The sequence below is a fragment of the Penaeus chinensis genome, chromosome 34, assembly GCF_019202785.1.
Source record: "Penaeus chinensis breed Huanghai No. 1 chromosome 34, ASM1920278v2, whole genome shotgun sequence".
NCBI classification, from domain to species: domain Eukaryota; kingdom Metazoa; phylum Arthropoda; class Malacostraca; order Decapoda; family Penaeidae; genus Penaeus; species Penaeus chinensis.
In genome coordinates, this window is record NC_061852.1 from 36543838 (window position 1) to 36556327 (window position 12490).

Here is a 12490-nt window from a genome sequence, read left to right on the forward strand (position 1 = left end):
TATATGTATGTACATGTATATGTATGTACATGTATATGTATGGTACATGTATATGTATGGTTACATGTATATGTATGTACATGTATATGTATGGTTACATGTATATGTATGGTTACATGTATATGTATGGTTACATGTATATGTATGTACATGTATATGTACGGTTATCTGTATATGTATGTACATGTATATGTCTGGTTACCTGTTTATGTATGTACATGTATATATATGGTTATATGTATATGGATGTACATGTATATGTCTGGTTACCTGTTTATGTATGTACATGTATATATATGGTTATATGTATATGTATAGAGGTACATGTATTACTGATAACATGAAGTCGGGTGTTGGCTAACTGTACTGGCTTGTGTTATGGGTATGACATTTATTAATAATTTTACCATGATGATTTGTCAATTTTCTCATTAGGGAGATACTGTGGCTCCTAAAGGAGCCGATGTTGAGATGGGAGAACCAAGAAGAGTGTTTACTTCTTCTCGGTCTTCTTGGGGAGGAGCACAGCCTGGATGTTAGGCAGAACACCACCCTGGGCAATGGTGACGCCAGACAACAGCTTGTTGAGCTCTTCATCGTTACGGATGGCAAGCTGCAAGTGACGGGGGATGATACGGGTCTTCTTGTTGTCACGAGCGGCGTTACCTGCCAATTCCAGGACCTCAGCGGCCAGGTATTCCATGACGGCAGCCAGGTACACAGGGGCACCTGCTCCCACACGCTCAGCGTAGTTTCCCTTACGCAGAAGGCGGTGAATTCTGCCCACAGGGAACTGAAGGCCAGCCCTGCTGGAGCGGGACTTTGACTTGCCCTTTACCTTACCACCCTTACCACGACCAGACATGATGCTTGCTTGTTAGGTACTTTACAAACCTTACTGCAATTAATTGGCAATTAACGTAGTAAAGAGGTGAAGAAATCCAAGGAGGGGGGGGGGAGAAGGTAAAGTGTTGAAATATAAGGAAGTTAGAGGTTATGAAAGTAGGGGGGCGAAAGCCCCTTGCATGGTGGTGAATCTTTATCTCTTGGTCATGTCTGGGGTTCGAGGAGGGGGGGGGGGGGGTATTTGAATTTGAGTTATATGATTATTGAAGTGCTGGCCATAACGAATAGTGAGATTATATTAGTTAAATTAAAAGTAAACACCTCTCTTTCTTGTTAATATATATATATATAATCATATATATATGTATTTGTTTTTTTTTTTAGGTTTATTTTAACGTTTAATGATTTTTTATTGATTTTAATTTTCATATTTGTGAGTTGAATATGGAACTAATTAACGAGAAACGACTAATTATTAAATAAATAGGATTAGCAAATGGATTAATGGAATAAATTAATAGACTAATGACTACAATTTTTTTTTTTTTTTTTTTTTTTTTTTTTTTTTTTTTTTTTTTTTTTTTTTTTTTTTTTTTAATTTTACAATGCAAGGTAAAAGGCAAAACAAAGAAGAAAGAGGCTGGGGAGTTCCAGGGGCAGAGCGAGAGATATAGAGGTAATACAAAAAACGTAGGTGATGGATGATGAAGGGGAAGTACATACTAGACAGAGGCAGGAGGGGAAAGGGTGAGATGAGATGAGATGAGTTAATGTGGCTAATGGGTTTCGATAAACGAATAAAGTGGCATATGTGATAACATTCGTAGGGGAGTGACTTCTTTGACAACTAGGTCTGACTAGCAATGGGGAGGGAACGAAAAGGGAGCATGTTACATATAAATAATGGTGAAGTGAAAAAAAAAAAAAAAAAAAAAAAAAAAAAAAAAAAAAAGCAAGCAAGCAAGCAAGCAAGCAAGCAAGCATGCAAGCAAGCAAGAGCAAACAAATGCAAGAACAAAAAACAAAAAACAAGAACAGGAACACGAACACGAACAAGAACAGAAACAGTAACACACGGAACAAAACAAGGGCAAGCGAACAAAAGTGAATTGACTTAACATAAATTACGAATGAATGGAAGGGTAGCTGTGTCAACAACAGTACGATAGGGTTACAAGGTACATGACATTGAGAATAAGGCTATTATTTTTTTTTTTTTTTTTTTTTTTTTTTTTTTTTTTTTTTTTTTTTTTTTTTTTTTAATAGGAGTATTTTTTTTTTTTTTTTTTTTTTTTTCTCCTTTTCTTCCGTAGAACATCTCCATCTTACTCGTCCTCCGACTCGCGTGTCTGCCTTATGCAATTGCACGTGTGCACTCCCATAATCACAGGCAATCGAGTCAAGAGTCCGTAGTAAGTTTGTAAGATGTTCAGTCCTTGAAATCTCTCCGTCTATAGTTCGTCGGCACTGATCCCACGACCACTAGGCGGGCCAAGGCGGGCCAAGGCGGGCCGAGGCGGGCCGAGGCGGGCCGAGGCGGGCAAAGTGACAAGCCGTGGTAACACTGCTGCCGAATTTATAGCTTCGAGAGGCGGCAAGGTGGCCAGCCCTCTCTCCCCCGTGATTGGCTAATCCGTGTCGCACGCATGGGAGCTGGCAGGACCGATGGTTGCTCACTTTGATGTCCTTATTTTAGGCGCTGTGCAACATGGTTTAGCCAATCCTTTGGGGATTCTGAGGGTAACTTCTGATTTTATTGTTTTTTCTATTATTTGTGTTTTTTTAGCCTTTAACAACTTAAAAATTAACAAAGACATGGTCATGGTCACAATTAAGGGGCGGTGTGTGTATTTGTGTGTGCGTACATCGGTGTGGGTGTTTCGTGTTCTGTGATTGGTAGTGTTCTGGGCCACCAAGCGTGGTTTGTGTGGGTGTTTGCGTGTTTTTCAAAGATGTTGTTATAATGTTCGTCTTGTTGTTCGCGTAGTCGGGCCCAGGTGTTTTTGCCTCGTCTGTGTATGCGTGTGTTCAGTGGTTCCATGCTGTATATTCTGTGTAGTGTTTCTGCGGAAATTCGGTCTTGATATGTTGCGCCGTGTACCCAGAGTAGTGCTTTGTTTTGTACTGATTGCATTCGGAGTTTTTGTGTGTTTGATATTGCAACCAGCGGGATAGCTGTGTATTCAAGAATAGGTCTGACAGTTGTTTTGTAAAGTCTGAGTTTTGTTTGTGGTGTGCAGCATGAAAAGCGTTTTAGTTTGGTTAGTGTTATTTGTGCTTGTGTTATTCTGTGTTTGACGTGTGTGAGGAAGCCTGTGCTTGTGAACTGTAGTCCGAGAATGGTTCCTGTGTTAGTGTATGGAATGTTGGTGTTGTTGATTGTGATTGGTTGTGAATTTCTACGTGCTATGGGTATGAGTTTGAATTTGTTTATGTTTGTCTGTATTTTCCAGTGGTGCTCAAAGGTGTTGATGTTCTGTATAGCTCTTTCTGTTGTTCGTTTCATGAAGTGTTGTGATTTAGAGGGGTGTGTGATAATCTGTGTGATATCGTCTGCATATGAAATATAGTTGCTGTATGGTGTTGGTTCTGGCAGATTAGCTGTATACAGGATATAGAGGGTTGGCGATAAAACGCCTCCCTGTGGTACTCCACTTCTGAGGTGGATGGGGGTGCCTAGGTGGGCTCCCAGGCGTATCGTGGCAGTCCTGTCATCCAGGAAACTACAGAGAAGGCGCGTGAAGTGTGTGGGTAGCTGTAGTTGTGTTAATTTGTACTTGAGACCGTCATGCCAGACCTTATCAAAGGCCTTGCTGACGTCTCGCAGTATTGCGTTCGTCTGGTGCTTGTTAGCGAGACCGAGAGCAATCTCCTCATAAGCAAGGTGCTCAAGCAGGTCCACCCTGATACCGGTATCTCCTCCAAGGCCATGTCTATCATGAACTCTTTCGTGAATGACATTTTTGAGCGCATTGCAGCTGAGGCTTCCCGCCTTGCACACTACAACAAGCGTTCCACCATCACCAGCCGGGAGATTCAGACCGCTGTCAGGCTGTTGCTCCCTGGAGAACTTGCCAAGCACGCTGTTAGTGAGGGCACAAAGGCCGTCACAAAGTACACTTCCTCCAAGTAAATCTCTAGGTTGCATGCTTTTCTTGCCTCCTAGAACAACATCGGCTCCTTTAGGAGCCACATATTGTAATAAAGCAGATATACAATGACTTTGGTAACCCAGTTAGTTAGTAACATGTTCCCTGCCTCCTACTGTTATTGTTATTGCTACTTCTACTACTGTTTCTATTATTAGAATTACTACTACTACTATAAGACCATTCAGTGTCCTTACACACAGATAGATAGCTCTACAAGTGCTTCATTAATTACCAAGTAGACAAACAGTGAGTCGGTTTGTTATTCATTAGCCGTACCTATCTGTGTATCTCGGCTGTTTAGCTTTTTGCGTAGAATGTTAGAAAGTGCCTTGTATGATTTCAATGTGATTGATATTAGTATTATAATCATCATTAACAGACATTTCACGCCTATTATTACTATTATTACTATTATTACTATTATTACTATTATTACTATTATTACTGTTATTACTGTTATTACTATTATTACTATTATTATTATTATTATTATTATTCAAGGAATGGACAAATCAGGAGCGGTCATTAGAACCTACAAACTACAGAGAACATAACATAACACCTAACTTGTGGAGGTAAGGTAGGTTTGATCATATGTAGTATATTTATTAATCTTTTAGCACATAGACCTTGGGAGGTGAAGTGGATCGTAGCCTCTGTTTATTCTGTCACTCAAAGTGAGTATTCAAATAATGTGTTGCGTTATTGAGCGTCTTGATTGCAAAATACACCTACACATTATATATCTGTATATATACAAATCTGTATATATATACATTATATATATTCTATATATACATTATATATATTCTATATATACATTATATATATTCTTTATATACATTATATATATTCTATATATACATTATATATATTCTATATATACATTATATATATTCTATATATACATTATATATATTCTATATATACATTATATATATTCTATATATACATTATATATATTCTATATATACATTATATATATTCTATATATACATTATATATATTCTATATATACATTATATATATTCTATATATACATTATATATATTCTATATATACATTATATATATTCTATATATACATTATATATATTCTATATATACATTATATATATTCTATATATACATTATATATATTCTATATATACATTATATATATTCTATATATACATTATATATATTCTATATATACATTATATATATTCTATATATACATTATATATATTCTATATATACATTATATATATTCTATATATACATTATATATATTCTATATATACATTATATATATTCTATATATACATTATATATATTCTATATATACATTATATATATTCTATATATACATTATATATATTCTATATATACTATATATATATTCTATATACTATATATATATTCTATATACTATATATATATTATATATACTATATATATATTATATATGCTATATATACTATATATACTATATATACTATTTTTCTTGCATACTATATATACTATATGTATATATATATATATATATATATATATATATATATATATATATATATATGTATATATATGTACATACATATATACTTATACATATATATATGCAGATTTCTGTATAGACACATATATACCGATTTCTATATATACACACATACATAATTATTTATATATACATACAGAATTCTATATAAATACATATATATATATAAAACTATATATATACATATACATATACATATATGTACATATTTATATAGTTGTGTGTATATATATACATACCTAACTATATATACATACATAAACATATATGCATACATAACTAAGTATACATACGTAAACATATATGCATACATAATTTATTTATTTATACATACATACATACATACATTCTCTCATATATATATATATATATATATATATATATATATTTATATATATATATAGTTATTTATCTATATATATAGTTATTTATCTATATATATATAAAGTTATCTATCTTTATAAATATACATAAATCTCTCTCTCTCTATTTTTATATATGTATATATGTGTGTATATATATATATATATATATATATATATATATATATATATATATATATATATATATGTATATATTTATATATACATAAATATACATACATACATACATACATACACATACACTCTCTCTTTCTATCTCATATATATATATATATATATATATATATATATATATATATATATATGTATATATATACATATTAGCATTTAGTTTGTGTGTATGCCTATATAACTAATACATACATAACACTCTCTCTCTCTCTCTCATATATATATATATATATATATATATATATATTAGTGTGTGTATTTGTGTATGTATATGTATGTATGTATGTATGTATGTATGTATGTATGTATGTATGTATGTATGTGTGTGTGTGTGTACATCTGTATGTATGTATGCTATCAAGATTGATATAATTATTATGTATATATGCTTATCAATACTAGTTTGTGTACATTGACAACTTTTACACTACTTGTCTTAATTTCATCTCTCTGGAGACAATCTTTAGGCCCTGAAAAGGGCCGAGGATTATGATTTTGTGTTGCAGGTATGCAATCAAAACCTTAGGCGCGCTCTCCGCGGATACGGCGAGCAAGTTGGATATCCTTAGGCATGATTGTGACCCTCTTAGCGTGGATAGCGCAGAGGTTGGTGTCCTCAAAGAGGCCGACCAGGTAAGCCTCGGAGGCTTCCTGCAGAGCCATGACAGCAGAGGACTGGAAGCGGAGGTCAGTCTTGAAGTCCTGGGCAATCTCACGGACCAGGCGCTGGAAGGGCAGCTTGCGGATCAGGAGCTCAGTGCTCTTCTGGTAACGACGGATCTCACGAAGGGCAACAGTTCCGGGCCTGTAACGATGGGGCTTCTTGACACCTCCGGTAGCAGGGGCAGACTTACGTGCTGCCTTGGTGGCCAACTGCTTGCGGGGGGCCTTGCCTCCGGTAGACTTACGTGCAGTCTGCTTGGTACGTGCCATTTTGCGAGTTTGTATCTATACAGATATGAAACGCGAACACGCTCAAGACGTCAATTTATAGGAGAGCGAGCGAGACCTAGCGGAGTCGCGTGTGGCTGCGAGAGTCTGGCTTAACCCCGCCTATTTTGACTGGGTAAATATTGCCAGAGATACGGCACATGTCAGGTCCTGTAATGCAGCCTCGGTGACGTTATGTTCAATTCCAAGTTGAAGCTTGGGACAAACTACTAAGGCCCGATCAATTGAAAGTATTTTACATGTGAGCTTTTGTCAATAACAAGGCCTAGGCGAGTTTGTATTTGCACAGCGGTCAGTTAAGATGAGCGCTCATCTGAGTCGGCCGCCTCGCCGCTACGCAGACGGGGCGCGGCGGTAGCCTTACCCGATCTCGGTCGAGCCGAAATTCCTCAGGGCTCTCAGGACCACTAGGTCCCAAGGTTTTTGTGTGGGTTTCTTTGTAGAGAGATCATTTGACACCCCACGCAAAGACGACCTTGGCCTTGTGTGTATAACTTTGGGTGTTATCACGCTTACCTCACGTTGGAGCTAGTGTTTTAATTGTAGGTCAGAGTGCTTACAATTAAAACACGAAGCACTGTGGCAATTGACAGTTTTACTGCGAGGTGCCGGCCGAACATATAAGGGTTCACGCCCGTTCGGCAGGGTTCAACCCCGACCGGCCCTAACACACAAAGACTGTAAATTGCTCAGTGTGCCTCCCTTTTTTTAAACCACTTTCCGCCGTTCCACGTTCCTGTCATATTAGCTTTGCTAGCCTTCCCCCAATTTCCCATCACCATCACCCTTACGCTATGCGATCATGGGTCACATGATCAAATTAACATACTCTGGGGAGCCCATCTCCTGTGAGGTGGCTCTCCAGAAAATCTTTGAAATCACAGAGGTTGCCGTCACGCACTGCTTTAAAGTTCACAACGGTTTTAAAGTTGTTGTAGCCAAACCAGAACAAATGACCCCCTTCCTCTCCTCATCTGGCCAAAGAAAACTCGCTGCTAAGGGCTTTAAACCCACTCCTTCCCCTGAAACCAAGGCAAAATGCACGGTCGTGGCAAAAAAGATCGACAAAACAATCCCGCCACGATCGTGTGAGGCCATTCAGGCGGAAATTACAGCCAAAAACGATGTCACTGTAGTTGACATTTACAAACCTCCTGAATCTCGGATCGTCAAGATCCGATGCTCATCGCCTGAAGAGGCGCAGAAACTAATTTCTCGTGGGATCGTGATGTTTAACACATCCGTCCCCACCTATAACATAGAGCCTGAGTGCTTCATTCAGATTGATCAATGCCTGAAGTGCTACAGATACAATCACAAAAAACACACATGTACACACGAACAAAGGTGCAGTCGTTGTGGCGAAGTTGGGCACTTCTTCGCCACTTGCAACAAGCCCACCAAATGTTGCAACTGTGAGGGGCAGCACGCCGCCGTCAGCGGGTCTTGCCCTACACGAAAAGAGATTCTGAAGACGAAAAGACAAGCACTTAAACAAAACACCAACCCAACATACGCCTCAACAGTTCAACAACCCCTACAGACATCTACACCCATCACCACAAGACCTCCCACGATTCCCCCGAGAACCACAATGCCTCCCCCACCTCAGTTCCCCCAAACCAACACTCTCACACCTGACATTAACACTAAAATACAAACTATACTACACGTAGCTTTGATAGCTGCCAAATACAAAGCACAAAGATTCGCAGACATTGTCCCTGTACTCCTACAAAGAAACAACCTCCCTAACATTGTGATTCCCAGGGAAATCTTTGAAGATGAAGACCTATACATAGCTGAATATCACACACAAACAAATACAAACACCGAGGATAGACCGGCGACCACCACACAACCACAGCCCTCTACCTCCCGCACACACCTACTCCCACAACCACAACCACAACGCCAACCAAAACTAAGCTCACAACCAAATACTACAAAAAACACAAACGAACACAAACGCAAACTACCATCACCACTAAACACGCACAAGAAGAAAGACAAGAAAGACCCACTGCCCCCGGCGACCACCGCACCCCCTCGTGGTCACCATGACAACACCATTCTGGGGGACTCTGATAGCGAGGATAGCCTCCAAATCGACCTCCCTGAGGTCGAAGCGGGGGCTACCTCGCTAGCTGTTCTCCCCGTTGGGGGGAACCTCGGGGGACTAGGAAACATCGGGAATTGGTCCGCCGATTCCCGAGAATTCCACGTCTCCCTCTCCCTGGAGTCCCTCCCGGACCTCGAGGGGGACGGGGCTCGGACTCGTCCGCGGCCTCGGTTCCGGGAGCAGCAAACGCCACGAAAAGTGGGTCAGCGTCAGCTTGACCTACTTTAAATGGCGTGCTGACAATTAGATGAGCTGCCTCCCACGCCAAAAACTGCACCTGTTCAAAGCCCTTACACCCTCCTCTCACACACACACGCACTCAGACCCACATTACATACAAATGCACACAAGCTACAGATCAATCAGAATAAAGCACCCACATGGATCTGTACTATGGGCTGGGGACGAGTTGTGTCGTCCCCACGATCACGAGAAATGCTTCTGTGCCTCTCCCTGGCGCAGGAGGCTATGTAAACAACAACTACAAACCTCGCGTTTTGGTTGCCCGTCTGGGTAGACCATGCCTTCTTCAGGAGAAGAAGGGCGGCCCTGGCCGCGATGTCTTCTCGCCAGACCGAGGCGATGAACAGGGGCCAGTTCCTGGCTTGGCAGCATCATCTTTTCCTTTGTGTGCTTCTCATACTTCCTTCACGTCTTTCACCCATCCTCCTCCCTTGTTTCGTTCGTATTTTTAATTCTTATACTTTTATAAAACTTAAGTTTAAAAAGCTTCGGCGCTTTTTACTATAAACTCGGCACCCGCGCTCCCCACAGCTCGGCCAATCACGCTCCGGCGCGATTGTTGCCGGGTCTCGCGAGCGCGGATGTCGAGCAGCGTAAATTTGCTGCCTATCCTTTTTTAAGCTTTCAATTTTACTTGTGTTCTTGTGTTACATTTTATTAAGTTTTTTACGTTTTTTAGTTTTTTTACCATTCATGTTTTAATTCCCCTAGTTTATAAGTACTTTTTATGGTGGATGTTTTCTCCAAAACTCCCCCTTTTAATCTCCTAATTAAAATAACCCCTCTTAAGAGAGCCCTATCCCGTTTTTAACTCCCTTCCCCCACCCTCTCTCTCTCTTCCGTGCGTAACCTCAACCTCGCCCACGCCCCATCTCATCATCCTTCCATAGCGTAAGCGTCCCTCATCCTAATCCTTACCTCAATCTCACTGGTTTCGGATTTCCGACACGTGACATCTGCCGCCTGCACCCTGCCATGACCGCGGCTCCTTTGCCGTAAGGAGTGGCAACGCGCGAGTGGGGGAGGAGATGTCATGGCCAGTGTTGCTAATCCAGGCGTGGTGAGATCGCCAGAGCACGTCTCCCTGGAAGTCCTGCCGCCGAAAGAGAGAAATCTCTGCTCGACGCGGGCGTGGGAGATAGCCTCTGATTAGCGATCTCACTCGTATTTCACCCTCGCAGTCTCCCGGTTAGCCGAGGGCGCCACCGTTGCCATGGGCGAGAAGTCCGTGCACGGTGGGGCCCCGATGGCGCCTGGCAGGCCGCCCTCTCCGCTCCCAACCTCCCGTTAGCCGAGTGCGCGCCGCAGCCCGGGCATGTGGACTCGCCGACCCATGAGTTCGCTCATGCCAGGCGAATCCCGCCATGTCAGGGCCACGCGCGCACAGATGGCGCGGGGCCTCCCTCTCCAGCCTTTATCCTCCTTTCTGCCTCCCGGTCAGCTATGCCCCCCAACTTTTACCCCGCATGTTGGGTTAAGCCCCGACTCTTTTTTCTCTTACTAAATCATCTTTTCGATCCCCCCCTTTATCCTTCCCCTCTCCCGCCTTCTTTCCCCCCCGGTAACGGGTCTTTTCTTTTAACTTTTGCTTTTGCTTGCCGAAATTCAGGGCTCTCAGGACCACTAGGTCCCAAGGTTTTTGTGTGGGTTTCCTCTTAGAGAGATCATTTGACACCCCACGCAAAGACGACCTTGGCCTTGTGTGTATAACTTTGGGTGTTATCACGCTTACCTCACGTTGGAGCTAGTGTTTTAATTGTAGGTCAGAGTGCTTACAATTAAAACACGAAGCACTGTGGCAATTGACAGTTTTACTGCGAGGTGCCGGCCGAACATATAAGGGTTCACGCCCGTTCGGCAGGGTTCAACCCCGACCGGCCCTAACACACAAAGACTGTTAATTGCTCAGTGTGCCTCCCTTTTTTTAAACCACTTTCCGCCGTTCCACGTTCCTGTCATATTAGCTTTGCTAGCCTTCCCCCAATTTCCCATCACCATCACCCTTACGCTATGCGGTCATGGGTCACATGATCAAATTAACATACTCTGGGGAGCCCATCTCCTGTGAGGTGGCTCTCCAGAAAATCTTTGAAATCACAGAGGTTGCCGTCACGCACTGCTTTAAAGTTCACAACGGCTTTAAAGTTGTTGTAGCCAAACCAGAACAAATGACCCCCTTCCTCTCCTCATCTGGCCAAAGAAAACTCGCTGCTAAGGGCTTTAAACCCACTCCTTCCCCTGAAACCAAGGCAAAATGCACGGTCGTGGCAAAAAAGATCGACAAAACAATCCCGCCACGATCGTGTGAGGCCATTCAGGCGGAAATTACAGCCAAAAACGATGTCACTGTAGTTGACATTTACAAACCTCCTGAATCTCGGATCGTCAAGATCCGATGCTCATCGCCTGAAGAGGCACAGAAACTAATTTCTCGTGGGATCGTGATGTTTAACACATCCGTCCCCACCTATAACATAGAACCTGAGTGCTTCATTCAGATTGATCAATGCCTGAAGTGCTACAGATACAATCACAAAAAACACACATGTACACACGAACAAAGGTGCAGTCGTTGTGGCGAAGTTGGGCACTTCTTCGCCACTTGCAACAAGCCCACCAAATGTTGCAACTGTGAGGGGCAGCACGCCGCCGTCAGCGGGTCTTGCCCTACACGGAAAGAGATACTGAAGACGAAAAGACAAGCACTTAAACAAAACACCAACCCAACATACGCCTCAACAGTTCAACAACCCCTACAGACATCTACACCCATCACCACAAGACCTCCCACGATTCCCCCGAGAACCACAATGCCTCCCCCACCTCAGTTCCCCCAAACCAACACTCTCACACCTGACATTAACACTAAAATACAAACTATACTACACGTAGCTTTGATAGCTGCCAAATACAAAGCACAAAGATTCGCAGACATTGTCCCTGTACTCCTACAAAGAAACAACCTCCCTAACATTGTGATTCCCAGGGAAATCTTTGAAGATGAAGACCTATACATAGCTGAATATCACACACAAACAAATACAAACACCGAGGATAGACCGGCGACCACCACACAACCACAGCCC

The 12490-nt window shown here is 41.4% G+C and overlaps 3 protein-coding genes across 3 annotated transcripts; 1 reads left to right on the forward strand and 2 right to left on the reverse strand.

Annotated features, from left to right (window-relative positions):
* Window positions 1-444: 444 nt before the first annotated feature.
* LOC125043495 (histone H2A) lies at window positions 445-882 on the reverse strand. The gene has a single exon (XM_047639597.1). The coding sequence runs from the start codon at window positions 863-865 to the stop codon at window positions 494-496; it is 372 nt and encodes a 123-aa protein (XP_047495553.1). The 5' UTR covers window positions 866-882; the 3' UTR covers window positions 445-493.
* Window positions 883-3634: 2752 nt separating this feature from the next.
* On the forward strand, window positions 3635-4016 carry LOC125043723 (histone H2B-like). Its single transcript, XM_047639962.1, has one exon. It carries the CDS (start codon window positions 3635-3637, stop codon window positions 3977-3979), a length of 345 nt encoding a protein of 114 aa, XP_047495918.1. The 3' UTR covers window positions 3980-4016.
* Window positions 4017-6599: 2583 nt separating this feature from the next.
* LOC125043488 (histone H3) lies at window positions 6600-7027 on the reverse strand. Its single transcript, XM_047639589.1, has one exon. The coding sequence runs from the start codon at window positions 7019-7021 to the stop codon at window positions 6611-6613; it is 411 nt and encodes a 136-aa protein (XP_047495545.1). The 5' UTR covers window positions 7022-7027; the 3' UTR covers window positions 6600-6610.
* Window positions 7028-12490: the final 5463 nt, after the last annotated feature.

Bases quoted from the DNA above. Each gene is read 5' to 3' on its own strand.
- LOC125043495 (XM_047639597.1), bottom strand. From the start codon at position 865: ATGTCTGGTCGTGGTAAGGGTGGTAAGGTAAAGGGCAAGTCAAAGTCC.
- LOC125043723 (XM_047639962.1), top strand. From the start codon at position 3,635: ATGCCAGACCTTATCAAAGGCCTTGCTGACGTCTCGCAGTATTGCGTT.
- LOC125043488 (XM_047639589.1), bottom strand. From the start codon at position 7,021: ATGGCACGTACCAAGCAGACTGCACGTAAGTCTACCGGAGGCAAGGCC.